Source organism: Gambusia affinis, linkage group LG05 (genome assembly GCF_019740435.1).
Source record: "Gambusia affinis linkage group LG05, SWU_Gaff_1.0, whole genome shotgun sequence".
Classification (NCBI taxonomy): domain Eukaryota; kingdom Metazoa; phylum Chordata; class Actinopteri; order Cyprinodontiformes; family Poeciliidae; genus Gambusia; species Gambusia affinis.
This window is the reverse complement of record NC_057872.1, coordinates 17,200,437-17,228,223: the sequence shown is the minus strand read 5'-3', so window position 1 is coordinate 17,228,223 and position 27,787 is coordinate 17,200,437. Positions and strand designations below refer to the sequence as shown.

At 40.2% G+C, this 27,787-nt stretch overlaps 1 protein-coding gene across 3 annotated transcripts; it reads left to right on the top strand.

Moving 5' to 3' along the window:
• The first annotated feature begins 214 nt into the window (after positions 1-214).
• Positions 215-26,086, top strand: atp8b2 (ATPase phospholipid transporting 8B2). Of its 3 annotated transcripts, XM_044117314.1 has the most exons (30): positions 215-345; positions 3,939-4,006; positions 10,544-10,602; positions 10,699-10,812; positions 12,164-12,262; positions 12,344-12,405; positions 12,508-12,580; positions 13,518-13,588; positions 13,686-13,765; positions 14,281-14,439; positions 14,527-14,615; positions 14,788-14,984; positions 15,702-15,822; positions 16,334-16,421; positions 16,514-16,545; positions 16,623-16,782; positions 16,872-17,060; positions 17,694-17,809; positions 18,007-18,171; positions 18,275-18,386; positions 18,800-18,905; positions 19,455-19,695; positions 19,793-19,976; positions 21,475-21,698; positions 21,805-21,888; positions 22,188-22,433; positions 22,515-22,653; positions 23,923-24,053; positions 24,601-25,161; positions 25,244-26,086. In XM_044117314.1, exons 2-30 carry the CDS (start codon positions 3,982-3,984, stop codon positions 25,331-25,333), a joined length of 4,017 nt encoding a protein of 1,338 aa, XP_043973249.1. In that variant the 5' UTR covers positions 215-345; positions 3,939-3,981; the 3' UTR covers positions 25,334-26,086. The 3 variants fall into 3 exon arrangements, with proteins under 3 accessions (XP_043973249.1, XP_043973248.1, XP_043973250.1); XM_044117313.1 differs by lacking the exons at positions 215-345; positions 3,939-4,006 and adding an exon at positions 5,618-6,321; XM_044117315.1 differs by lacking the exons at positions 215-345; positions 3,939-4,006; positions 21,805-21,888 and adding an exon at positions 5,618-6,321.
• The last annotated feature ends 1,701 nt before the right edge of the window (positions 26,087-27,787 follow it).

Sequence of the window (27,787 nt, the reverse complement as noted above, 5' to 3'; positions counted from 1 at the left end):
GCCTGGAAGCAGGAAGTTCAGATGGAGAAGGTGAAGTAGGTGAAACCCTTCCTCCTACCTCTGCTCATAAACATCTCTCTTTCTCTTTCTCTCTCTCTCTCTCTCTATCATTCTCTCTCACTCTCTGTCTCTCTCTCTCTGTCTGTCCCTCCTCCTCCAATCAAAGCCAGTCCTCCCTCATCCTGACCCCTCTGAATGCTTGCTGAGCCTCCACCTTTGTTTCTCCTCTCCCCACTAAGTCCTCCTTTCATCACATCGTCTCTAGTAGAAGTCTGAACCTCATCATGACCTCCAGCTCTACAACGTTTCCTCCAGAAACACATTTCTGACGCAAGGTTGAAAAAGGTAGGATGTTTTTGAGTTGGCACCCCTTTTTTATGTGTGTAGCTTTCAATTTTGATGTTTTATGACTTCGTCACCTGGAAATGTAAAGGTTTGTCCCAATGGGAAAGTAATCAGTTTGTGTTGTTACACTGAGAAAATACACTTTTCAAAGTTGCCAATCATATAGAGCAGTTTATGTGGAAGAGGTGGTTAGATTCAGGGGATTTCATATAAAGTCACTGTCGCTTTCTGTGAGTCATAACGTTTATGAAACTCAGAGTTCCTCCTGTGCCTGCAGACTGCCTTGACTTTCATTTATTGTTGTGCGTCAGTTGAATAAATACGCCTCTAAACTGACTAAATCTGTATTTGATGCGACATGATGTGTTGATCTGGAGTACAAGTAGAAATACGAGACGTTGCATATTATTTACAGCGTCTTGCAGTAGTGTTCACATACCTTTCCACATTTTCGCTTGTAACAAACACAAACTTTTCTGTTCTATTAGGATTTCATGTGATAAACCAACACAAAGTCACAAACAGGCATGAAGTGGAAGGAAAAGAAAGAATGGTTTTAAACATTGTAGCTGTGGCTGTGTGTTTAGTCTTGTCCTGCTGGAGGGTCTCTGCCCCAGTCTCAAGTCTTTATAGATTCAAAACGGCTTGCTTTGTCTTCCTCTCCGTCCTTCATCCCACCGTCCCCATTCCTGTTTAATAGAAGAATCCACCCAGCATGATGCTGCCGCCGCCATCTTTTATGGTTGGGGCAGTGCTTTCAAAATGATGTGGAGTTTTAGATTTCTGCCACAAATAGCAAACATGTAGGGCGCAAAGTGCATAGCAGTCCCTGAACTGTTGCTATTGCTGAAGAAAATCCTGAAACTGTCACCACTGTTAAGTAAATCAGATCTGTCCAAATCTGTACAAACTACATCACAGTGATACATGTGGCTGAAAACTGAAAGGTGACAAGACTCCCCTGTACAGAGCTGAGGAGGTTCAGACATCTGATGAGGACATTTAGAAGCTGTCTGGAGGTTGCCTTTGGAGGTAGCCACCAGAAAGCTCTTCTGACGTGAAAAAAGTCAGCTGAGGTTGTTGAGGCGTCTGATCAGGATGACACCAAGGCGTCTTATTCTTTAAAAACCTTTCCAGGCACATAAGACTGGGAGGAGATCAGGGCAACGCTAAAATCACCAGAGAGATCATTTCATAGATGGATGTTGTTAGAGGAAATTACACAACTGCAAAAAAAGTGTTTTATGGCTGATGTCATATATAGAAGCAGAAACAGAAGCAGTGTTTGATTGTGAATGAAATCCTGTGACAGTCTTGTAAAATAACTTGGTGGCCCAGTGACATGTAGAACAGGTGGATTGCTTTTCCTGCATTGCTTTTTACGGTATTGAGAGTCTTGCAGGTGGTGTTGCAGTTCAAAGTGGTAGATTTCACTGGGGATTTTCACAAACATCCACCAGACTCTTCTCTAAGTAATGAAACACATTTAGCCCAGATGTCTGGAATGGGGCTCAGTTATTCAGTTTGTCTCTAGTGGTTCTCACTTCCCCAAGAAATCATTTTCGGTTCAACTGACCTGCGGGTCTCTAGGTTCACACCAGACGTGACTGATGGACAAGCAGAGAGGAAGAGGTTTGAAAACACAAAGGCTGAGGAGCGAAGAGAGGTGAGAGAATATGGCAAGCTGCTGTCGCTCTCACACTGTTGCACCTACATGAAAAAACACAGCAGCATAATGAAGGAAGGAAACTAAAGGTCAAGGCCGCTGTTACTGTGATATATGTAAAGGATTATGTGATTTCTAAAATGCAATAAGGTGATTGTGAAAGACCTGGGATCCACTCAGCTGCTTCTCTGATTAATGGTCTCTTTGCAAAACCCGTCTCTTTGTTCAAAGCTTGAAAAATGTTTTCATACTAACCCAGTCTCAAATGTCTCAGTAATTTCTTCTCTGACCTGTCTGCTGTGTTTCTTGTTCTTCAAGGAAGGAAATGTCCTTCAAACCGATACAAGGACATTTCATGACACCCAATAGCACTGAATTTACTATTTTAGTGACTTCTTACAGTTGAAGAAACATTTTTTACGGTGTTTGTAAGAAAGAAAATGTAAAAAGGTTAATCTTTTTGTGCTTGTCTTTGTGTTGGTCTGTCACATATAACAATAAAGTACAATCAACTTGTGGCTATAGCTTGATTATGCTTTTGCAGTTATTGTCTCTTTGATACTTAGATGTTGCAGAGATTGATGTTTTATTTTTCTCACACTTAAATCTTTATTTACTAAGTACATCCATAAAGTTCTAACCTTCTCTTCATCAGTAAGTACATCTAACCTTTTTGCTCTATAAGCCTATTCTAATGAATATGGGAAACATCCCATATTCATTAGAATTGATTCAATTGCTCCAAACTCCTTTAAATCACAATCAAGAGTTTTTACTTTCAAACAAGACCGATTTACCTTTAGGGTTTCCAGACCTCTGCGTGACCTCCACGGTTCCAGTAACAGTCATTTGATAATCACATTATGCACCAAGGAAAAAGAGCTAGCTTAGAGCATTTTGCATTTGTCTTGCAGCCTTCTTCAGTTTTTTTGCCTGAAGATTTATCGCCTAAGGCTTAAATTACCTGAAACTGGCCATAATAATAAAATGAATCCCCATGTCTTAATAAAAATAACAATTCTACTCCACTTCTTACTGAAATTGTCACAATGAGAAATTTTAGCCTGCTGTTTCCAAATGTTTTCATGCCTCTGTGGGTTTGTGGAGTGCAAGGAGTAACAAGATACCAGGCAGACAAAAAATAATGTAAAGCAGGGTGGAAAGCGAAGATGGAAACAGTAGCTGAAAGTTAATCTGCCCAACTGGCATGGAGAAGAGCAGAGCAGCTCCTTCTCAAAGAGTATTGATTAGTGATTTGATGTTTGCTGCCTTTAGCGTCTGCTGTATTGTATGCACTGCTAAACCCAAGAGAAAGATGTGTAATGGCTCATCTGCCATCCTCTGCCTCCCAGCTTCTGTACTTAACTGAGACAAAGCACAGTGAATAAAAGCAATGAGGTATGCCAGAGAATCAAGTCAGCATAAATGAAGAGGGGAGGAAAAGGAGAGGTTTAATTGTGCAGTGCGTCCGCTCTGTTATTCTGTCTCCTCCGCCGTGATGGAGGAGAGTGATTGTGTATCTGGCCAACGCCACCAGCCTCCGAGACAGAGAGCGTCAGTGAGACGGATGCAGCCATCTGCTGAATGTCATTTCCTCATTACTGCTCTCAGAGAGCAGAGATGGTCTGCTGGATGTGTATGTTGGTCCTGTTGTGCAGCAGTTTCAGTGCATATCTGATTTGCATCCTTTTTTCACTTGAAAGTAAACCCTATGCATCAAAAAAAAAAAAAAAACATTTATAGTGTAGTTTGAATCAAAGAAAGGTGACTGTGCTTTTTGTCACACTACTTGTTTTTGTGGTTCTTAATTCACTTCTCCCTCCTGTTCTGAATCAGCGCAACTCCTTGCTCTTGGTTTTGTGTGAGCGGTTTGTTGTAATAACGAAGCTTCTAATGGTCTTACTGCTTTTTTCTTCTGCCTCTGCAGACAATCTCATGGGCCTGAGCAAAAGGACGGCGGCAGAGCGGAGATGTTCAGAAAGAGGCCTCCTCCAGGTCAGCGCCTAATATTAAACACGTTCAACATCTGAGTATTCAAGCTGTGTGAAACAAAGGAAGTGAAACTGACCTAAAATTAACCTGGTGCTATTTAGCCTACAGAAATTTTGTTTTGCATTTAGGCACTCATGCGTAAATAGATAGGAACTTAGTTTAGGAGCTTTCCAAATCTGTATACGTGTTTACAAATAGAAATATTTGCATCTCTAAACTTTAGATTTCGATATGATTGTCTAAACAGAAACAGACAACAGCAGAACCAGCCCCACATTAGAACATTTCCCCCCATTGTTTTCTGTCATCTGATGCAAAGTCGATCCTCCAAGATCCAGCATCTGAGTATTTGAACCTGTTTTACCCAGAGGAGTTGGCACTTCTGGTCAGTGCTGTAGCTCCGCCCACAAGTATGACATACCAAAAGATTCGGCTTGTATAAATATATACATATTAAAAATATAAAAGTATCAAAAGCAAGTTGATTTTCAATTTTTAAAAAAAGTTGCATTTCCACTCTAGCAGAATCTACTCCAAATATGGAGACCTGTCTCCAGTCTCCCCTTGATGACACCTTCTCTGTGGTTGGTCGGATTATGCCTCAATCTCAAATTCATCCAGAACCACAGCCTCTTGGTCTGAATGTCCTGCAAAGCGCTGAGAGGTCTCAGAGCAGAAGTGTTGTTTCTGTGCTCTCGAAAGCACACAGCTGGGAGTTGTCGGAGTTGAGCGTGTAACACAACACCATTAAGTGAGCGTGTGAGAGATTTAAATGACCACGCTGTAAATTATTTGTTCCCATAGATCTGTGTGCTCAGATCAATCTCAAAGCGCGTGCAAATTGGTCAGTGTGCTCCCCAGTTATTGGGGCAAGCCACACCATAGAGCGGGAAAGAAACAGGAACAAGCTTTTGAATTATTTTAGTTTGTAGACAAAATATTCTATATCTGTGGTCATAACTTGGATGAAAACTTCCAGGTTTCTTCTGAATTTTCCACTTGGTTTGTACTAACATATTTGTTTAATACTACCTGAAATTGTTTTCTCTCAGACAGGTGAAGCTCAGCTACTTGCAACTCAAATTCATTTCAAACATTTTATAACTAGGTGAAAATGTTTAGTAACAAGAGTTAAGCATGCAGCTGACTGACTTGATTCTTGTTCTAGTGAAGTCAATAACTACAATTATTTTTTTCTGTCTACTTTTAAAAAAACATTTCTCTCTCATATATATATATATATATATATATATATATATATATATATATATATATATATATATATATATATACATACAAGTTCAGTATTTTATCATGCGCTCCACAAGACAGTATTTTGTACAGCATGTGCCTCAAGAATCATGGCTGTTATGTCATCTAAGACAGGATCAGAAAGGCATCATTCATCTTCATTTTCAGTGATGTTTCACTTCATTTGGTAGCTTTATGGATGTTACATTTTGTAAATACAAAATTTTTCATAGGGCGATATTTTTGCTATTGTTGTGCCAATGAAAGGAGAACCGTTCGTGTCTCATATCTGGCACGAGGCACGCGGTGCAGCACGTGCGGTGCCACCTGCCTGGCCCCGCCCACTGCGGCGCCCACCCACTCTTGCTCAACTTGCAGGAAATATTTTGGCTCCCAAACTCCTCAATCTGGTTGTAGTGCTCTGAGTGATTCTTGAGCCAAAATGGCGCGCGTCCTTCTTAATCAGCGATTTTGCTCAGCTGTAGGATCCCTGCAGTGGCGGTTTCCTTGGTAACCGCAACGGGGTTACGTAATGCTCCACGTTGGGCTGTGTTTATGTTGTGGATGAAACTCGAGGCGAGCCTCAATTGATTGAAGTTGCAGTTTGAGATATCGCAGTGCTTTATCGGCGCCCTTGCAACAAGCAGAAGAAGCTTCTGCAACGAAGTAGCGGTCATAGCGGGAGCCAGACTTGAGGGAGTCTGGGGCTGCGAAAAAACCATGACCTCGTCATTTGTGCAGACAGAGAGGGAGACATCAGAGCCAGGCGCGCGCCGCTGAACGTGAGCCCGCGTGCGCACTTCAGGAGTGCAGGGAGGAAGCAGCAGAGAGGCTGGGTGAAGATGGTCCGATCCATCCAACTCTACTGAAGTTGGTTCGGAAGCTTCGTCACCTCTACCTCACGGAGATTTGACGGTCCGGTTTATTCTTAATGCAGCAGAAGAAGAAATAGCAAAAGATGACAGTACTGAAAGACATCCCGGAGAAATGGCTTCCAGTGGTTCTCCCCATTAGAAAAAAGAAAAAGACAGGACTTGGGGGAGGAAAATCGAAAAAGAAGCGGACAGGTACGAGTTTAAGGCTGCGGTTGTTTGTACAAATGCCATCTCATTTTGCAAATAAAGACCATCTATCATTATCACTTTAGATGAGTTCAAGTTTCATCCCATCTTCATCCAAACCAGTTTCAGCCATTTCTATCTGCATTCCTCCTCATATCCCATCTCCATAAGAATGAAGGAATGTGCTTTTATTTCTAATGGTCTAGTATGGAAGTGCAACAATCCCAGATATAAATAATTTGACATTGAATAATCAGATGCCATAATCGATATTTAAAATTTGATGTAATTCCTTTGTAAAGTCGTATGTTATTAAATTTTTATTTATTTTTTTGCTTTTTGTTTTGCCACCATCCATTATGACATCATTTACATCCACAAGAGCCTCATATCTGATTGGTCAATCTGTGCAGCAACTTGCTGCAGACCAGTCATCGTATCTGACTCTGATGTGTAAGGGTTACATTAAATATAAATATTTTATCTGTAAAATGATAAATACGTGACTTACTTATTGGTTTAACATAGAATAAAAATGTATTATATACTTTCATATTTGTTTGATAAATGCTTTTACAGTTGTATTTAAATTAAGGACCTGCGAATTATATTTCATAGATGACAAACTGTGCTTTAACGAATCTGTATTTAGTATAAGACAGTCCGATTCAGACTGTCTTATAGTCTGAATCGGACTATAAGACAGTATAGTCCGATTATACTGTCGGACTATACTGTCCGACAGTATAGTCGGACAGTATATACTGTCCGACTATATTAGAACGAAGGTTCTAACGTTTTTTTACGTTAGAACCTTCAGCAAGATGTCATTTAAATAAGCTTTACAGTTTGGGATGGATGGATGTCTACCCTGCTCACGAAGGGAAACTGCAACGTTCGATACTTTATTTTTATTACTTAAATGTCCAGAGCGTTAAAGAGACTTTCAGAAAATAACAGATAATAAACAAAAAATAAATAAATTATCAGTCTAGGAACTTACTGAATTTGAAATGTAAAATTTGCAGGAGCCCTGCAATGAATGGCCTGCCTCCCTGTGTTTATGGACAGCGATCAATCCTCCAGTTTCCACCTGAACACCTCATTCCTCAGCATAACAATCACAGATCCCACTTGATGTCCCCTTTCATTCGACCCCCCACTCATTCAGTCTGTCACATGCAATATTGTTTTCCAGCTAATTAGCTTTGGGTTTGTGGATGAGCAGGACTGCAGACAATTCTTTTAGCCTAATTAGATCATTGTCAACAAAGATACGCTCTTCCGGAGAGTCTCATGACTATGATTCTGAGTTTAGCTCAGAATTAGATCATAATTTCCTATAACTCAGACTGACCTGCTAATGTGGGCATTATTGCTATAACTCCACTGCCTAAAGCTGATGTTATGTGACTCAGATCAGTGGCTTGTGAGGGAATGATGTTTTTTTTTTTTCGTTTTACATGAAGCACAATTTATTTAGACCCTAATGTCTGCAACTGAAAGTTTGCAGCTTTATAGATTGATGTTGGCCCACCGTGCAGCACGCTGTCTGTGTCAGGTCTTCTGATGCCCTTGAACTTGTCAGACACATTAAACACTTACTGCGCAGTTTGGTAAAGACTATCGTTCATTCAGGCTGAGGTGGTCAGCTCACAGGGGGCAGGCCAGGGCCGGATGTAAGGCGGCTGGAACCCTCAGTGCTTACCCGGCAGCGGCACCTTGCTCTCCTCAGTGTTAGCAGTGCATATCGAGCAATAAAACATCAGCGCCATGACCTTTAAAAGCAATGAAATGGCAGTGTCAGAATACAGAAGAGAGAGTCGGAAAGCGGAGGAGGTGTAGGGGTTTAAGTGGAATACGTTTGAGAGAATGGACACCCACACATCTACTATCTGAAATTGAAAGAACATGAGGCGAGAGCTGGGCTGAGTTTGTTCACTTCCAAACTCTGACAGCTAAAGTATTTGTTCTTTCAGTGTTCAGCAGATTTAACAATTCATATGTAAGGTGATTTTTTTTTTCCAGTTTTTAAAAGGTGCATTTGTGAGGTCGGACACCGATGTTGGACAAGACCACTTGATCTCTGCTCTAATTGATTACAAAGACTCTCTTTCAGGTTGAGTTGAGGACTGATCTGAAAGTCTGCGATCCATGCTCACTGTGCCCCTCAGCATGTTGACCCCTGAACCCTCTGGGATTTTATTTGATGTTGCTGTCATTCCCAGTTTCTTCCATTTTGCTATAATAACACTAACAATTGACAGTGGGATATTTTCATAATTGCACCTATGGCATTCCGTCATAGTACCATGCAGTACTTTAGTAGTTAAATGAAAGCTATCCACTGTTGTTGCATAGCTCCCAACATTTGTGCATGGTGAAAGGTTTGGGGAATTTCATTTCTGAAATCACAGTTGAGGAATTAGTCAGAAATTGTTGGCGTCCTCAAATCAGATTCATACAATGATCAGGAAAGCATCTTTGGTTCTAGATTTATTTCTTAGTCATGGCAAAATATCTCTAGCAGGTTTTTTCTGTAAAACTAACAAACAATGAGTTCTCAAAGAGATGATACAGCCTACACACATTCCCAATTTTAATATATTTGAGTTTATTTGGCAATATTGAAGAAGACAGTAGGATCTGAACTAGTCTACTCACACAAAAGATCCCTGGTTTGAAATCTGCTAAACATCCTTCAAATGCTGTTGGTGTTCAGTGTTTTTAGAAAAACTATACTACAACAAATGCAAATGTTAATTTAATTCCCTGTTTCATTCATTTTAGATTAGCATAAATTAAAATGAATAATTAATGTCTTTTTTATAAGTTTCCACTTGAGAGAATCCTTTCCACCCCGGGTTGGAGGTTTTGCATGGGAAGTGGGTATAAATCCATTTTCTGAAGCTCTCTTCGACAGATCAGGTGCTCATCCTCCACATCAGGTCGGTCTTAGAGCGTCACATGAGAAGCTTGTCCTTGTGGGAACTCTTTCAGCCTGTGTTTGTTTGCTGAAACTCATCTCAGAAGAGGTGCAGATCTAGATCATGGGCTCTACTTGGTTTTAGAGAGTTTCACAGAGCTGCAAAGACACAGGAAACCACAGAGTCTTTGTTTGTGTTATGTGTGCATGTTTATTATGGGTTTAAGGGCTTCTCTAGTGCGATGTCCCTTCCTGTAGAGCTGCAGGAAATTTTTGACATTTTTAAATGTCAAAAATTTGTTGAGGATGTCGGTGTTTCAGTCCAGTGCATGCACTATGCCTTGCTGATAATATTTATTGCATATATGTCTGGAGCTGTTCAATTTCACTCAAAGAAGATCTTAATTAATGCAAATTTTGAGGTGGAGTAAAACCGACGTGGTTTTCATCTGTCAAATAGTGTGCAGTGCACTCCGAGTTAAAAACATGTAGATCTACCTTTAGCTGCAGTTACAGCTCCAGCTACCAGCTTTATACATCTAGAGACTGGACATGTTTTAGTGTTAAAACAGCTTTAGGCGAGACACTCTTCAAGGGGGTGCTGCAGCCTTCGGTTGTGTTCTTGTTTCAGCAATCCCGAAGCATGTGGAGGTCAAGTTCAACAATGTCCTGCCAATCACCTAATTATTTGATTCGATTGAGCTGAAGCAGAAACACACCTCAAACCTACAGTACACTGACCTCTGAGTTTAGGAGTGTCACATCTCTGGTCTAAGCTATTCCACTGTAGATATTTTTCTATGTTAGGTCGTTATCCTGCTCCAAGGTGAAGCTCCATCCAGTCTCAAGTGTTTTACAGCCTCTCAGAGGTTTTCTTCCAGGATTGCTCTGAATTTGGGTGCATTCGTCTTCCCATCTAAGCTGCCTTGTTCCTCCCCGCAGCATGATCCCACCATCAGAGACAGAGTTTTCAGCCTCACTGCATTAGCTAAAGAGTTATTTTATGACCAACCTCGTCTGACCAGAGGCCACCTGTGGCCAACTTTCAGTCGTAATTCCTTTGGCTTTCTTTTAACCAGTGGCTTCTATGTTTTGACCTCCAGAGGGGAAGGTTTTGGCAGAAGGAAAATTCCCAAAACTTAATTCACATGGTGAGAGTGTCAGGACCCAAAAAGGAAGATTAAGTCTATTTAAGTCACTTTATTAAAATAACTTTAGTGCTGTGCAATGCTGTTGTATCCGTTCTATTATTTTATATGAATTTTATTGTTCACCATCTTTTACCGCATTTTGTTTCTGCAGAGGAGGAGAGAAAGGTCAAAGCCAATGACAGAGAACACAATGAAAAGTTTCAGTATGCGGTGAGATTATTATCCCTTTTTCCTCTGTGGGTATTACAAAGTACGGATGATCACCTTTAAAACAATAATTTTTCCTTTTCTCTCTTCTCAACACAGAGCAACTGCATCGTGACATCAAAGTACAACATCCTCACCTTCCTGCCTGTCAATCTGTTTGAGCAGTTCCAGGAAGTAGCCAACACTTACTTCCTTTTCCTGCTCATTCTACAGGTGAGGACAGCCAGGCAGAAATTAGGAAACTTGGCATTTCCACATTGTTTGTTTGACAAAATAAAAACTTGAGAACGATTCATATGAAAAACAAGCCTAAGAGACAGACACTTATCATATTGCAACACGTAGGAGGTGATCAGATAAAGTATCTAGAGCTGAAACCAAATATCTATGTTTACACTGAAGACGCTCTTCTTTTTCTCACTTTCTGCTATTCAGTCAGACTAAATGTTTTCTGTTTCAGGCCAGTTACAGTAACCAAAATCCTTTCTGTTTACTGAATGTAGAATAATGAGCAACCAAATCTAAATCTACATTTTGGCTAATAAAAAGTCTGATAAATATTTAAGATTTTCATTCATAGCTGATATGTAGTTTTTGTCCTCTCGCTGTATGAAACAGATTGTTTGGAAAGCCTTTTTGTTGCTGATTTTGTCTTCTGAAACGGGAAATGAACAGTGGGAGTTGGATCTGAAACTCTCTATGTTCATGTATGTTCTATTTTTCTCACAATGTTATTACAACATGAACATAAAACTGAAGACAATGATTTCTTAAAACTCCATATTTAACAGGAAACCGTCTTTATTTTATAGAATTAACTTCTGAAATTGAGTTGATCCCATCATGAACTAATGTTTATTATGTTTACATTTTATCACAAGCAAACTTTTACATGTTTTATTGGGATGATCAACATCCTGTACTTACAAATCTCACCTTGAATCATATTGGTGGCAGCATCATGCTGTTATTCAAGGACACGGAAGCTGGTCGGTGTTGATAAAAAGCTTGTTAAAACAGGCCAGCACTCAAAGAAACGAGACTGAAAGGAGAAACAGACTTAAGACTGAGGCAGAGGATCACCTTCCACTGGAACAATGACCCGAAACAGAAACTTAACTTAACTTAATGGAGTGCATTCATGTGTTGTAATGCCCCTTTCAAGTCGAGATTTAAAACCTGCTTTTTTCAGACACTACCATCCTAATCTGGCTGAGCTCTTTCAAAGAAGAATTGGTAACATTTCCAGTCTCTAGATGGGCACAATTAATAGAGACAAAACCCCAACAGACTTTCAGCTGTAATTGCATAAAAAGTCTTTCACTCATGGGGCTAAATACAAAATCACACCACACTTGTCAGACTTATTATCCCTTGAAACCTTGAAAACTCTGCATCACTTCCTGTCCAGTTCAAAATTAGTAACTGCTTTTTGTAATGGTTCATCATCACATAAAATCCCAATTAAATACACAGAGGGTTATGTGTTTAAATAATTTTAAAGGCATTGTTGCTGCCCATTTATACTAATGTGAAAAATCTCATCTTCTCCTGTCCTTATTAGTTGATACCTCAGATTTCCTCCCTGTCCTGGTTCACTACCATTGTGCCTTTGGCTCTGGTGCTGAGCATCACTGCAGTAAAGGATGCCTCCGATGACTATGTGAGCATGTGTTCTCCACACCCTGAAGTTGAGCGCACACTCGTCTCATTGACGTAACACCACTGTATCTGTGCCCTGCAGTTTCGCCACAAGAGCGACAACCAAGTGAACAATCGGCAGTCTCAGGTTCTCATCCGAGGCTCGTAAGTCATCGCAGCTGAAGACCTACATGCGTGTGCTCTTGCTTTTTGCAGTTCAAACTGTCCCATTTAAGCTCTACATGTTATTCTGATTTGCTGTGGAAGGCTGCAGAACGAAAAGTGGATGAACGTTAAAGTGGGTGACATCATAAAGCTGGAAAACAATCAGTTTGTGGCGGTAAGTGTGGGAGTGAGTTTTTAAAAATTAGTTTATTTTGACACAAATTCAGCTGCAATAATAAATATGCAATCCATTCACCTCAGAAGACAAACAAAGTGGCTTAAAAGCAATAAAGTCAGTGGGGGTTTTTTTCTTTGTTTGTTTTGTTTTTTCAAAAAGCCCTTATCCCTTTATCCCTCACTAGGGATAAAGGTGTTGGATAATGGATGAATGGATTTGTCAAAACATGAAAGGTTTGCCAGATTTTATTTCAGTGTTTAAAAAGGGTAGATCTCTTATTTTGAGTTGCATATGGATATCTTTTTTCAATGGTGTATTTCAACATCTATTTAAGCCATAAAATCTGCATAATATGTTGCCTCTCAATCGACACTTAAAGAATAGTAGAGATGCTGTGAAGAAGAAAAAGAAACAAGAGGCCGGGTGTAACTGTAATCCACATCCATTTTATTCACCCATTTCCAACAATGTGTATCATTTACATCTTTCCTTGATAGTGTGCATCTCAGCTGTGATTTCTAAATGCAGTGTAACTCAGAAATCCATCATCCTCTGTTTTCTGTCGTGATTTATTACAGCCCCCCAACTTCATTCTGATCATTCTGTTGGAAAAAAAACTAACAAATTTTTTATCTATCTATACCAAAACACAGTAAACACCAATTCAACAAGATTCACTTTATTGCCAAGATTCAAACGGTTTCTTCCTAATTAGCTTCAGTCATTATTGCTTATGAAAGCTATTCTGATAGATTGAAGCATAAGATTGCAAATATATATATATTGTTTTTGCTTCCTCAGCAGAAGTACTAATAATCACGCATTTAATCTCCAACTCTCTTCGTGTGTAATTATTATTGACTTCTCTCTGTAACAGCAGCGTTTTGCTGCATGTGCCTTGCAGTTAATGCTAACGTCAGCCATCTCTTTTCAGGCGGACCTGCTCCTGTTATCGAGCACCGAACCACACGGCCTGTGCTACATCGAGACGGCCGAGCTTGACGGGTCAGAAAGCTCCCTCCGCATCAGTGTCCACTCACAGTTCATAATAACCTCCAAAGGCAACTGCTTCTAAAAAGGATGTTTTTCTGTCAACCTGCAGAGAGACCAACATGAAGGTGCGTCAGTCTGTGTCAGTGACCGCTGAGCTCGGTGATCCCAACAACTTGGCATCGTTTGACGGTGAGACTGGTTGAAACAAGTTGATTTTCTCTCGGTTTTCCCGTCTGGTACATCGTTCGGATGATTTTCAGTGTGCAGCCAACTGTGTAATTCAGATGTTTTCCTCCTTTCACAGTTTGACAAATAAATAATTGAAACATTCACATCCTCACATTGTACGTCCTCTGGTGCGGCTGAATGACACGGTGTCATCACCCATCCGCCCACCCGCCACCGAAAGAGCTTTGAGTCAGCAAAGCACGCCCCCAATACACACACACACACACACGCATGCACACCCACTCAGGAAAAGCCATACTGCAGCAAATCAGCCCACACTCTGCCTGATATCATCTTACTAAAGAAGTGTCTCTCCGGGTGTGTTTATAGTGACAGCAGCAAAGGGATGATAAATTCAGCTCGAGATCATGTTGGTTCTGATGTAGATGCTTTGCAACAACGGGGTTTGGTAATTGCCTGCCATGTAGGTGTGCGCTATTTTTATTTAATACACTACAACGTCTTCTTGTGTGAAGGTGAAGTGGTGTGCGAGCCTCCCAACAACAAACTAGATCGCTTCTGTGGCACTCTGTACTGGCGAGAGAAGAAATACCCCCTGACCAACCAGAACATGCTGCTCCGAGGATGTGTCCTCCGCAACACGGAGGCGTGCTACGGCCTGGTTATCTTTGCAGGTCTGCATTTGCGTATTTGTATTTGTGAATGATTGGGTGAACGCGGTGTATATGAAACAAGCAGGTTTGATTCTGTTGCCACCACAGGCCCAGATACCAAGCTAATGCAGAACAGCGGTCGCACCAAGTTTAAGCGTACAAGCATCGATCGTTTGATGAACACTCTGGTCCTCTGGGTAAGACACTCCAAACCTCTCACTTTCATAGCCCCAAACTATTTCAGAATATCATCTCAGGGGCTTTGTGTACACCTGCACATGCTGATGACAGACTCGTTCTAATTTTGGATTACAAGACAGTAGACCTAACTCTGCCTCTGTGATGTTTCTTTTTGCTCATCGCTGTTAGATCTTTGGTTTCCTGGTGTGTATGGGTGTGATCCTGGCTGTGGGCAATGCAGTGTGGGAGAGAGAGGTGGGCTCCTTGTTCCAGAGCTACCTTCCCTGGGACCCTCCTGTGGACAACTTTATGTTCTCAGCCTTCCTTTCCTTCTGGTCCTACATCATCATCCTTAACACTGTCGTTCCTATTTCTCTATATGTCAGGTAAGAGAAGGTGCAGGATATCAAAAAGGACAAAAATCTATGAAATTTATGAATATTGTTGTTGAGATAATAACTGAGACTAACACCTGCCCCATCGTGACAGCTATCTCCATCTGAAAGCATGTTTATAAAACCATACGCAAAATTAAATTAAGAAAGGCGTTGCACTACAAAAAGCCTTAAATATAACACTTACAAGGTCAAACTATGTAAGGTAGACCGGATTAAATCAGTTTCATACTTAAGACTTTTATTTAATCCAATAAAAGACCAATTGATATGACTTCACCAAGAAAGACAGTATCACATGTTGGATATGAAAAGTGAACCAATAACAACAAAATTACAGCTAAAAATGTGCAGATAAGCAAGTTTTTCATGAATAATTGACAGTTATGTTTTACAGAAACAACATGAACAAATGAACCTTTGAATGCTAAATCCTGACTAAGTGGAGGAATTGTAATTGTGTTGATTACAATTCCTCTATCTATTCACTAAATATTTAAGATTTTGAGCTACAGTGGGTGGAATTCAGTCAGGTTTTGTATAAAAACAATAAAGTACCACTTTATTTAGGTTTCACTTTATTTAATTGTTTTTATAGGAGTTAATCTATGCATAAAAAAACAACCAGCAAACTGCATGTGTCTTCATCCATAGTTTAATATATTTTAATGTTTTTTTGTTTGTTTTTGGGGGTTTTTGCTCTGTTAGTGTGGAGGTGATCCGGTTGGGTCACAGCTACTTCATTAACTGGGACCAGCAGATGTTCTGTTCTCGGTGCAACACAGCGGCCGAGTCCAGGACCACCACTCTGAACGAGGAGCTTGGCCAGGTGGGCTCCTCAGAGGGTCTCTAATCCTTCTTATCTAAATGTTACTCACAAGGCCAGTACAAGGGGAGAATTTAATTTAAGTGGCATTTCCAGCTAATTGCATGTTAACTATTAAAGATTTGGGAGAGTAAGTGAGTCATGGTGATCTTTATGTTAAAATATGATGCTGTTGATATATAAAATAAAAAATATGAAGCTTTTCTTTAGGCTATTCTGGTGAGTTTATAATCCAGCTTTGTGTTAGTTAAAGTGCTCTGGGAACTTAGTGGGGCTCTAAGCTGTTGCAAACTTCGCCTGGGGTTTCAGTTCAGTTATTTTGAACTTTTGTTTGTTTGTTTGTATTTGTGAAGTACAAATACAAAATGGAAGAAACCTTTACAAAAGCATGCATTAATCTTAAAGGGATGTCAGCTTTGAGAGGATGTTTAAAGTGAAAGGAATCCAGTTCCTGAACCCTTTTTCTCTGATTTAAAAAAATAACATTTTCGAATTTATGCTCATTTTTATTCAGGTTGAATACATCTTCAGCGATAAAACCGGAACTCTAACTCAGAACATTATGACCTTTAATAAGTGCTCCATCAATGGGCAAACTTATGGTAAGAGATCGACAAATCATGCACAGTAGTTTATATATCTAAACATATTCAATGTATTCCACATTCTTACCTGCCATTGGTTTTTCTGCCAGGTGAGGTGGATCCGTTAGGAAAACAACCAAAGGTAGACCTTTCTTTTTTTACCTGGAAGTAAATCGTTTCCTCGGGTTGGAGTCTAATTCTCTCCTGTAAATCTTTCAGAGGCTGGATTTCACTCCTTTCAACCCCCTGGCAAATCCAGATTTCTGTTTCTATGATGAAAAGCTGCTGGAATCAGTGAAAGTGGGGGATTTGCACACTCACGAGTTTTTCCGCCTACTTTCTCTCTGTCACACCGTTATGAGTGAGGAGAAGAGTGAAGGTGAGCAGAAGGAAGGGAAACACAAACAGCAACTTGCCATTTGTCTATGACTTCCTATGTTTTGCATTGTTTTTCATCTGTCCACCCAGGAGAGCTGGTCTATAAGGCACAATCTCCAGATGAGGGCGCTCTGGTGACAGCAGCTCGAAACTTTGGATTTGTGTTTCGCTCTCGAACACCTGGAACAATTACTACGACCGAGATGGGCAGAACCGTCACCTACTCGCTGCTCGCCATACTGGACTTCAACAACATCCGCAAAAGGATGTCCGTTATAGGTAGGGAGGGTTGTTAACATACTGCTAAACTTGTCAAGGAGTCATTCTATTTACTTTTACTAACTTTTCATATTTAAGAAATATTTTCCTGGTTTTTCTTTGTGTTCTTTGGCAGAACAGTGACTTAAAAAAATCTTTTTTCTATTTAAAGTACTGTAAAGAAAGTTACAGTTTTGTAGATTTGTGTTGTTTTTTTTAAATGTTGTAGACCAACAAATACTTTTTTATGTCAAACAAAAATAGCCTGAGTAAATAGAAAAACATCCATCCAGTCAGCCAGTCCCTGGAGAGAACCAGGAAAACATGCAAACTTCATTCAGAATGAATACTGACAGCTAAAACCAGCTCAACAGAACCCCACTTCTGAGAAACCCAAATATATCCTCTAGTCACGACATTCGCAAGATGACAGGAAGTCTTGATCTGAGTTACTTTTTAATCTCGAAAATTTTATAAAATATAAACACATACATTTATACCATCTAATGGCATTACACAGTGTGCATAACACATTTGTAAAGCAATGAGTTTTGCTGAACCAGCCATGAAGCAAAAATATATGTATCTGAGGGTAACGGAGGAGAGGTGATGATTTCATGATATTTTATATGCATCTTTGTCATCTGAATTTAGTGCGTAACCCAGAAGGCAGGATCTGCCTGTACTGTAAAGGAGCTGACACAGTACTGTTAGAGAGACTCCACCCTTGCAACCAGGAACTGATGAGCATCACCTCAGACCACCTAAATGTAAGTAAACAGTTTATGAGCAGAATTGGTGCTGCAGTGCCACCTAGTGTCCACTTGCTTAAACTGAAGCATCAGAGAAGGTTAAACATGTAAGATATGGCTTCCCTTCAGATAGTATTCACATGCAGTGTACGCTTTCCGCAGGTTGCTTACAGTTGATATGTTTACACATGCTGCGTGTATATTTTTGTTTCCAGGAGTATGGAGCCGATGGGTTACGGACTCTTGCTCTGGCGTACCGGGAGCTTTCTGAGGACGAGTGGGAGGCCTGGTCAGAGAGCCACCGCTGTGCAGACAAGGCCACTGACTGCAGGGAGGACAGGCTGGCTGCAGCTTATGACAAGATAGAACAGGATATGAAGGTTAGTCAATAGTTACTTCCATGGTTTCCCCTACAAAACAAGATAAAACGTCTAATTTTGAGCGTAATCTAATTTGGATATAAACATTTGTCTCTGTGTCCAGCTCCTAGGTGCTACAGCTATTGAGGACAAGCTGCAGGAAGGAGTCCCAGAGACCATTGCTCTCCTCTCTCTGGCCAACATTAAGATCTGGGTTTTGACCGGAGACAAACAGGGTGAGATGAACACACTATTCACCAGCGTTCAGGTTAATTTGCCGTCTGGTGTTCAGAAAATTAGAAAAAGTGGAATATTCTCAGTTATTAATCTCAGCTATTCATCTTTATTTTGAACACTCAAAGTATAATATGACAGACCTATTTGATCCAAACAGTCAGATTTTTTTTTTAACCCTGCTATGGCTTAACAAAGTACAGATCATAAATTAAAATAATCAGATACGATAACTGCAGAGTTTCCACTGAGTGAGATAAATATAATTAGCAGAAGTATATGATTGTAATTGACTACCAAAATATAGTGCGCTGCAGCAGGAAGTGTTTAGAGAATTTAGTTGTGAAAACTAAACATTTGTGTGATAAAAACTGAGTGTAGTGTGAATTAATCTCCTCCTTTTTCTTTCCGACAGAGACAGCAGTCAACATAGGCTACTCCTGTAAAATGTTGACTGATGACATGACTGAGGTGTTCATCATAGGAGGTCACACCGTTCAGAGTGTACGACAAGAACTCAGGTCAGCTATTGTCTCTAGATGTCAAAATACAGCTGGTTTCTTCAGGAAAATGTGACAGAAGTTGCATTAGTTTAATACAGTTTTGCTTGTTTTGTCTTATGTATTGCTTATTTTAGTTTATCTGTGTTTTGATTATGTTTCACTCATGTTAATTTGTCCTTCGTTTCATTGCTTAGGCTACTTCAGCTTTAGTTTTTTTTAGCTCAGTTTAAGCCTACCTGAACATCCCAGTATCTTGTTCAATGGATCCATAAAAGGGGCTGACAGAAGATAAACAAAGGGAAAAATCTGTGCTAGACCTAAAAACTGTAAACAGCAGATGACAGTATCTTAAAGTCAGCTCTTTAATATGCAAATAAAAATGTTACTTAATCTGACAAAACCTGAACAATACATCATCCTTCAGCTAACCAATTTAAAATGTTTCATGTTATAAGTTGCCTGTTATGTTCCTCCATTTTGTTTTTTTTGTTTTTTTTATTCCCTTTTGGTTGTTTGTGCTTTAAAAACTGATGATGTTCAGTATCTTTTTTTTCTCTTGCTCTTCAGGAGCGCGAGGGAAAGGATGATAGAACTGTCCCGTGCTAAAGACGGGGGGAAAACTGAAGGGATGGAGGCCTGGTCTGAGGCATGTTTCATGGGTAATGGGATGAAAGACGGGCAAGAAGGAGACTGCACAACAGGAAGAGGGTCGAAACAGCTGCATTGCTCCTCTTTCCCTCCGTCTGCCTCTGGTGACATGGACAGCATCTCAGGGGAGTTTGCCCTCATAATCAGCGGTCATAGTTTGGTAAGAATAATGTAAACAAATTTAAAACATGGAGTGAGCATTTGCAATGATTCCTTTTATATTTCCAAAAGAAACTTCTAGTCTGTTGATTTTACAGGCACACGCGCTCGAGGCAGACATGGAAGCCGAGTTTGTGTCGACAGCGTGTGCCTGCAAAGCGGTTATCTGCTGCAGAGTCACACCGCTGCAGAAAGCTCAGGTGGTGGAGCTCATCAAGAAACATAAGAAGGCTGTCACTCTGGCTATAGGAGACGGCGCCAACGATGTCAGCATGATCAAAAGTGAGTTGTGCAGAAGGGTTCAATCTGTGAGAGGAAGGAGAGTAACAGGGTTACTGCAGGGTAGTAAAAGAGAGATGTCAGGTTTGGTCATGTGATGGCCAGGTCTACCTTGAAGCAGCTGAAATTCTCAGAAGAAGTGGCTGCAAGAGTTGTTTACGTGTTGCTAGCCGTGACGTCGGTCATGTTGAAATGTATGTTGCACTGGTTGCAATGCTTTCATGAGGTTAGACATTAGTTTCCACTGTCTGGATTGGGTTTAGTTTTATTTTAAAACTAACATTTGTGCAAAACTTTTTAAAACAAACGATCCATGCAAAAGCTCACAAGTACTGCTGGGTAATGTTGAATGCAGTTTGTCTTTTTAATTACATGCGGAAGCATTGTAGTTTGTAGTTAACTCAACATTGTTTCTGTTTTTGTGGGTTGCACCATTTTTTGTGTTTTTGTCTGTCTTTATGTGTAAGAAATAAATTTATGCAAGTCTAAAGCAGAAATGGAATCAGTGCAATAGTGACGGGTGTGGTTTGTTCCCATCCTGTGATTACTAGAGTCAATTTGTGAGAAAAAAAACAAAACAAACTGTTTTCTTCACTAAACCAATGGGATAAAAGTTAAGAAAATCTAAGAAAACCATGTTTTTTGGTAGAATTTATTTTTCTTAGCTAGTTTTCAGTCACATTCTTTGCTCTTAAGCTTCGTCAGTGTATCATCAACTAAGTTGAGATCAGAATCACTACAGAATAATAATCTGCAACAATTGATATGTATTTGGATCATTGTCTTACAAAATTGATAGAAACGCTCAATTTTGTCCATGTTTCAATCACCTGGCAGTTGATTTTAGATTTATTGGGGAAGCTAGACATAATTCACCTCATTGTCCCATCCTCAAATGTCCTAGAACCGCTGACAGGTAAACAGACTCTAAAAGGGTTTTTAGCTGTCCGCTGCCACCAGGCTCAAACGTTCAGACAGAACAATAGAAACTCTAGTATTGGCTCTTTTAAGCAAGATTTGATGGTGGTTTCTAGGTTGTTCTTGAAAATCTTTACCAATTTCCTTTCATATGCAATATCCAATATCCAATATCTAACTTGCACACGTTTGGATATTCCGACAGCACAATGATTCCAACTCTTCTTTAAGTCCAAACTTGAGTACCAAATACTTTAAAAATCATTGAAGCTGTTTGTTGAATAACAGGCCAAACTGGAAAAAGCATCACAAAAAGAACAAATGAATGTATCCTTCATATCCATGGTGACTCCCTGTAGGTTTTTGATTGCATCAGTGCTGATGCCATATTTATTATGAAACGGTTGGTACTGTAGCTGAAAGTGAAGTTATAAGACTTGCCTTTAGTCTAGTTGATACATGTGTGATATTTTGCTCATTAAACAGTTGCTGATCAGAATTGTGGTCCAAACACTTTCTATGGCTCTGGAGTCACAGAGTGATTTAGCTCTACATCTGTTAGTTTGTTTCTTTCTTCCTACAGGTGCTCACATTGGAGTGGGTATCTCCGGTCAGGAGGGGATCCAGGCCGTGCTGGCCAGCGACTACTCCTTCGCCCAGTTCCGCTTCCTCCAGCGTCTCCTGCTGGTCCACGGCCGCTGGTCCTACCTACGCATGTGCCGTTTCCTCTGCTACTTCTTCTACAAGAACTTTGCCTTCACCATGGTGCACTTCTGGTTCGGCTTCTTCTGTGGCTTCTCTGCCCAGGTACAAACAGAACGACGCGTTAAGAACGAAAGGTGCTGGGAGGGTATGAGCGGATTGAGAGTTTCACCTTGTGTCTGTGTTGGTCTACTGTCTTCTTTTGTTGTAGACGGTGTATGATCAGTACTTCATCACACTCTACAACATTGTGTACACCTCCCTCCCTGTGCTGGCCATGGGGGTTTTTGACCAGGTCTTTTTCATTATTACTTTACACCAAGGTTACATGTTACAGTAATCCTTTTCAGCAGGATGAAGTAAAAGCACAAACCAGCACCGATTTATTTTCACCCATAAGCCATTAACTCATCTTTTAATGTTCCCACATATTGCACTTTGGCTGTCTAGCGTGCGAAATGTTTGTTCTGCTTTTATAATAGTACTTGCTTATGTTTGCATTTTGCTCAAACCACCAAGCTATCACCTCTGCCGTTAACTTGTCCACACTCTTATTTTAGCAAATAACATCTCTCGTTTCCCCTTTTATGGCAGGATGTTCCAGATCACAGAAGTCTGGAGTATCCGAAGTTGTACGAGCCCGGGCAGCTCAACCTCCTCTTCAACAAGAAGGAGTTCTTCATCTGCATCAGCCAAGGCATCTACACCTCAGTGGTGCTTTTCTTTGTGCCCTACGTTGTGCTGTCCGATGCCACTCAGAGCAACGGGGTGCCCCTTGCCGACTACCAGACATTCGCAGTCACAACGGCGACAGCTCTGGTTATTGTTGTCAGTGTACAGGTGAGAGACTCTTGTTTGGAGTTAACTTATTTTAGGGCTGTTTACTCCACTGGTAAATAATCACGATGCCTTTATTTGCAGATCGCTCTAGATACAGGCTTCTGGACGGTCTTTAACCACATGTTCGTTTGGAGCTCTGTGGGCTCCTATTTCACCATCATGTTTGCGCTGCACAGCCAGATCCTCTTCAGGATCTTTCCCAATCACTTCCGCTTCATAGGTTGGTCCCTCGCTCTCGTCTTTGGGCTCCTTAAGAAGCCCTGCAAAAATGTTCATGGCCTTCAGCATTCTTACATTTTGTCACATCACCACCACAAACCTCAGTGTCATTTATTCAGTTTTATGTAATAAACCAACACAAAGTAGTTTGCTTGTGTATTTGAAAGAAAATTATGTATGTCTTCTTTAACAAAAATTGTCTAGTTAAACTCAGACTGGAGGACAGATGGAGAATATATTTGAACAACCGTTTTGAAGTTTTTCCTCAGACTCTAATCTTTTCTTCCGTCATTGCTCTGTATTTAGCTTCATTCATCTTCCCATGAACTCTGACCGGCTTTGATAAACCTGCTGAATATAAATCCTACCCCCAATTTTTCTTGATAGGAGATAGTGTGTTCTGGGTGGTTTTATGCCACGCATGGTTTTGGATCTTGAAGGAAAAGTTATATATTGGTGTCACCCAATATAACCCTTGCTGGAAAAAGGATTTAATATGGCTTTCTTCTTGCTATTTTTCCGTAACAACGAGGTCTGCGGCTCATTTACCTAATAGTTGAACTTTCAGCAGATTCTTCTTCTTGTGGATCTTTGCAGCTCCTCAAGAATTAAAATAGTGTAATGGTCTCTTGACTAGTTAATGCTCTTCTTGCCCAGATTATTTATGTGTTTCAGTTTATTTGGAAGGCCATGTGTTGGTATGTTTCATTTTCATGATGAGGGTTTGAATAAATCTCTAGGAGACATTCAAACCTTTTATTTTATATTTTAACATCTCCACGACTTTCTCACTGACATGCGTGGCATGTTGGGTACCCTGTGGGACTGAGCACCTGCTTGGTGTTTGGTCTTATTTGTGGAAGTAAATCAAACTGAATAAAATCAATTTAATCCTGTTCAGATTTTTATCTATTTAAAAGAAACTCCATACACTTTTTTCTGCACTTCACTTTTATGTGCTACTTTGTGTTGGTATGTCACAGAAAATCCCCCCCCAAAAAAGATTTAACATTCTTGAATGTGAAAAAAGATCAAGGAATAAAACTACATTTGCAAAGCACTCAACTAAACAAAACATGTAAAAATGTACTTTGTTTTCCATCTCAGGTGAGATCATTTTTACGGATTTGTATTATCTATCTAAATTGTAACGTATCTTAGTAATGGCAATCCATTTATAATTTTAAGAACTAACTTTCCTGTTACATCAAAAGGTTACTTCAAGATACGTGCTCATGTTTGTCTCTGTGTGTGTGTTTTCTGCGTACAGGTAGTGCCCAGAACACACTATTGCAGCCAGTTGTGTTGTTAACTATTGCACTAGCAACAGCAATATGCGTAGTTCCAGTTTTGGCATTCCGCTTTCTCAAGCTGGACCTCAAGCCTCAGCTCTCAGACACGGTGAGAAAGAACACAGTTTTCAGAAATGATGTTTTCATCCTCATTGCAACATGAGCTAATGTGTCTTCCCAGTGTGTCAGTTTGAAATCAGGTTAGGCCGATCATTAACCGCGTAGCTAAAAAAACATGCATGCAGCCTAAATGTCCAGCAAATATTGACTTAATCAGTGTGGCCTAATGAGAAGTGCTGCTTTCTGAAACTGTGGGAGAGGGTGGAGGGGGAAAGTCAGCCAAGCAAATCTGCTGTCAAGGCACTGTGACAGGGTCCCTCTTTAATTTGACATTAGCTTCTCTACAGTTGATAAAGCTTGGAGTTTCGATGAGAGAGTGACAAACACTTGCTTCTGACTCTGGAGTTTCAGCCTGTGAATTCCCCATCGAGTCAAATTGGAACTGAAAGCAAAACTCGCCACCAATGTTGTGCATATTATACGCAAAAAATAGAGCAAAAAGAAATGAACACTATACTTTTTATAATTCATAACAAATTTTATGTCGCAACAACTAAAAGTGAAAGCCATTTTTCATTATTTTGGTGCATCTACAGGTGCGTCACACGCAGTTGGTGAGGCAGAAGAGGCGCAAGCCGGCAGGTCTCAGCATCGGAGGGGCCTGGCGCGGCACAGGCAGCGTCTCCGAGGGTCGCCTGGGCGCCCGAGGGGGTTCCAGGCGGTCCGGCTACGCCTTCTCCCATCAGGAAGGCTTTGGAGAGCTGATTACCTCAGGAAAAAACATGAGGCTCTCCTCCTTGGCCCTCGCCAATTTTGCCTCCAAACACAGCTCCAGCTGGATCGAAACGCTTCGCAGGAAGAAAAACAATCCCACTCCACCGAGCACGTCTGGAGAGTGCAGCCCGGCGCCCAGTAACATGTCTGGGATCGGTTCGGCTCTGTCAAACTCTTCTTCTGTTCTGGGAGGCTCACAAGAAACGCCAATCGAGGAGGAAACTGGCACAGCAGTTGTCTTGTCTTCATTGTCACATCCAGCAGCCTCGGAACCGGCTGAGCCTCGGGCCCCTGCTCAGGTCGCTCCTGCTGACAGCTCTACATCTGCTGCAGCCAGGACAGACTCACCTGGAGGCTGGACACGCTCTCTGGAGACTGTGCAGGTCAGCTGCATTTTCTCTTAAACAAAATAGAGTGGTGCACTTTTGCATGTTAACTATATTATGACTTCTCTAATCTCTACAGGAAGTTCTGTTTGGTCGGAGGGACTCTGCCACTGCTTCTAGCACCCGAGACCCTCCATGTGATGCCACAGAAACCCCCCACATTGAGTGAAACCCGTGCACAGAAAGCATGGTGGGTTGTTCTGGTTCCATGCCATGACTGATTCTTACAGAAACATAACTGAGATAGAGTTTTCGTCTCAAAATATCTCACAAGAGGAAGCGGCTTATTCTAATGGCCTTGACCTTCCCATCAATAGTTCTGATTTTTTTTTTTTATGAGGTTTAATGTGTTCGAGTGTTGCAGCAGATTTGAAAGCAGATGGCGAGATATTTAGCTATTAGTCACGTTTCTCCTGCATATTTCACAAGCCTCACACTTAAAAACAAGTAGATGAATGAGAGGGGAGTAAGATGCAGGCATTACTGTCAATAAAAGCTTTCACTGTTGAAAAATCTGTTTATTATAGTTCTCAGTGAGAACGCAACTTAGTTTAATCACAAGTCCGTCGCAACGTTTTCTTTTTTTTTGTTTTTTTTTTTCATCTTGTTAATATCCTGTTTCTATTTTTTGCATCATATTGATGTGTTTCTAAAGGCCTGGTTGAGTTGCACCTTAAATGAAGCATTTAGTGCTTTGATTTTAACGTTAGGCCTTGGTTTTGACAAAAGCCTTTTTTTTCAGATTAGTTTCATGTGCCTCTTTAATAAAAATGAATAAACAGCCAAACTCATGACTGTTTACTTTAGGTCAGATCTGGGCAGAGTGCAAAGAATAGCTGAAGTTGTTTTACAAATTCCTGTTTTTTCGTTTTAAACATACACTCCTGTGAAGTTTTCTTGTTTTTACTTGTAAATAAAAAATAAAAACATCACATTTCTGGATCGTCTTTCCTTCGTAATCCCAAATCACGGGCTTTCTTTTTGCTTCCCTTTCAACTGGTCAACATGAGAATTTTTTTCCAAACACTGACCCCTGACCTTTTTGAGTTTAGTTCATTTCGAAGCAGATGACAAGGAGGAACTGCAGTGAATTGCAAAAGTACTATTTCTGCTTGAATTATGCCACATTTTGTCACATTAGAAGCATGTTTCACTACATTGTGTTGGGATTTTATGTGATTGGCCACGCAAAGTAATGCCTTAGTGTGAAGTAGAAGAAAAACACTAACTTTGAAAAAAATAATTCAGTTCAGTCCATTTGCTCTAAGTCTTTAACACATCTAAGTTAATAGTTTATAAACCACAAACTCGCAACTGCTGCTGCAAGCCTGTTGAGGTATTACTAAAATCTTTTCTTTGCCAATTTGCTCTGTCTCAGATAAGATGTTGTTCATCTCATACAAGTCTTGTCACAGATTCTGATTTGACTTTGACTAGACCATTTTAACACATAAATATGCTTTGATCAGCACCACTGAATCGTAGTTCTGACTGTATGTTTAGGGTCGTTGCCCTGTTGGGAGGTGAACCTTAGACCCAGTCTCAATTCTTTTTCAGGTTTTCTACCGGTAATTAGCTTCATCTGTCTTCATATCAAATCTGACAAGCTTACCTGTCCCTGTTGAAGAAAAGCATCCCCACATCATGATACAGCCACCACAAACTTTTTTCATTGTCAGGATGATATGTTCAGTGTGTTGTGCAGCCCAGTTTGTCACCCACATAAAGTGTTTTGCATATGAAACATAAGCTACGTTTTGGTCTCATCTCCCCAGAGGACTGTCTTCTGCATGTCTGCCGTGTTTCCCTCATGTTTTGTGAAGTGGACCTCCTCTGTGTGTTTTTCTACATAAAGACCAGATTTGTGGGCTGCAGACCTACTAGTTGTCCTGTCAGATTCTTCCACCTGAGTTGTGGATCTCCCAAAGTTACCATAGATCTGATTCTAATTAATGTTCTCCTTGTCTAGCCTGTCACTTTAAGGGACTCTCATGCGTTGGTTGGTTTTCTAGTTGTCCCACACTCCATGTTTATATTTGGACTTACTGCTCAGTGAGATTTCTAACCTAATTTTGCTTCAAACTTAAACACATAAGGCCCAACCGGTTTGTTATATTTCTTAGTTTTCATGAGGCTTGGTGTTAACTACTGTTTTAAACAAACTTCTCAGGTTTTCATAGAACAGCTGCATTTATATTACAATTTTTTAAAAATTATTACAACTTATTGGAAAAGAATACAACATGCTGTAGAAAGGAGACAAAATGTGAGTAAGTTTAAGGATGGAAATACTTTTACAAATTACTGTAAATTTACCTTTTCTTTGTGATATATAAGATCCTTTCAAAACTTTATCTTATTTGTGCAAAACTTTCTAAAACAAATCACTGGCTAGATTTTGAAAATGTCACACATTGTTTATTTATTTTTTTCCTTTGGATAACCAAACCTTTACCATGTAAATGTAATTTGAGACAAAACAGACAACGCAAGGATTTATTATCTGTAATGTTAAAAATAAAAATTAATTTTAAATAATTCTACATTAGGCCACAAAGACAGATATCTGATGCTTATTAGAATATTTTAAGTTAAAATTCTTTTGTCAAACTTTAGAAGACAT

Bases quoted from the DNA above. Each gene is read 5' to 3' on its own strand.
- atp8b2 (XM_044117313.1), top strand. From the start codon at position 6,213: ATGACAGTACTGAAAGACATCCCGGAGAAATGGCTTCCAGTGGTTCTC. The intron at 10,813-12,163 runs GTGAGGACAGCC...TGTCCTTATTAG, and splicing joins TTTTCCTGCTCATTCTACAG to TTGATACCTCAGATTTCCTC. The intron at 18,172-18,274 runs GTTAGTCAATAG...CTCTGTGTCCAG, and splicing joins AGATAGAACAGGATATGAAG to CTCCTAGGTGCTACAGCTAT.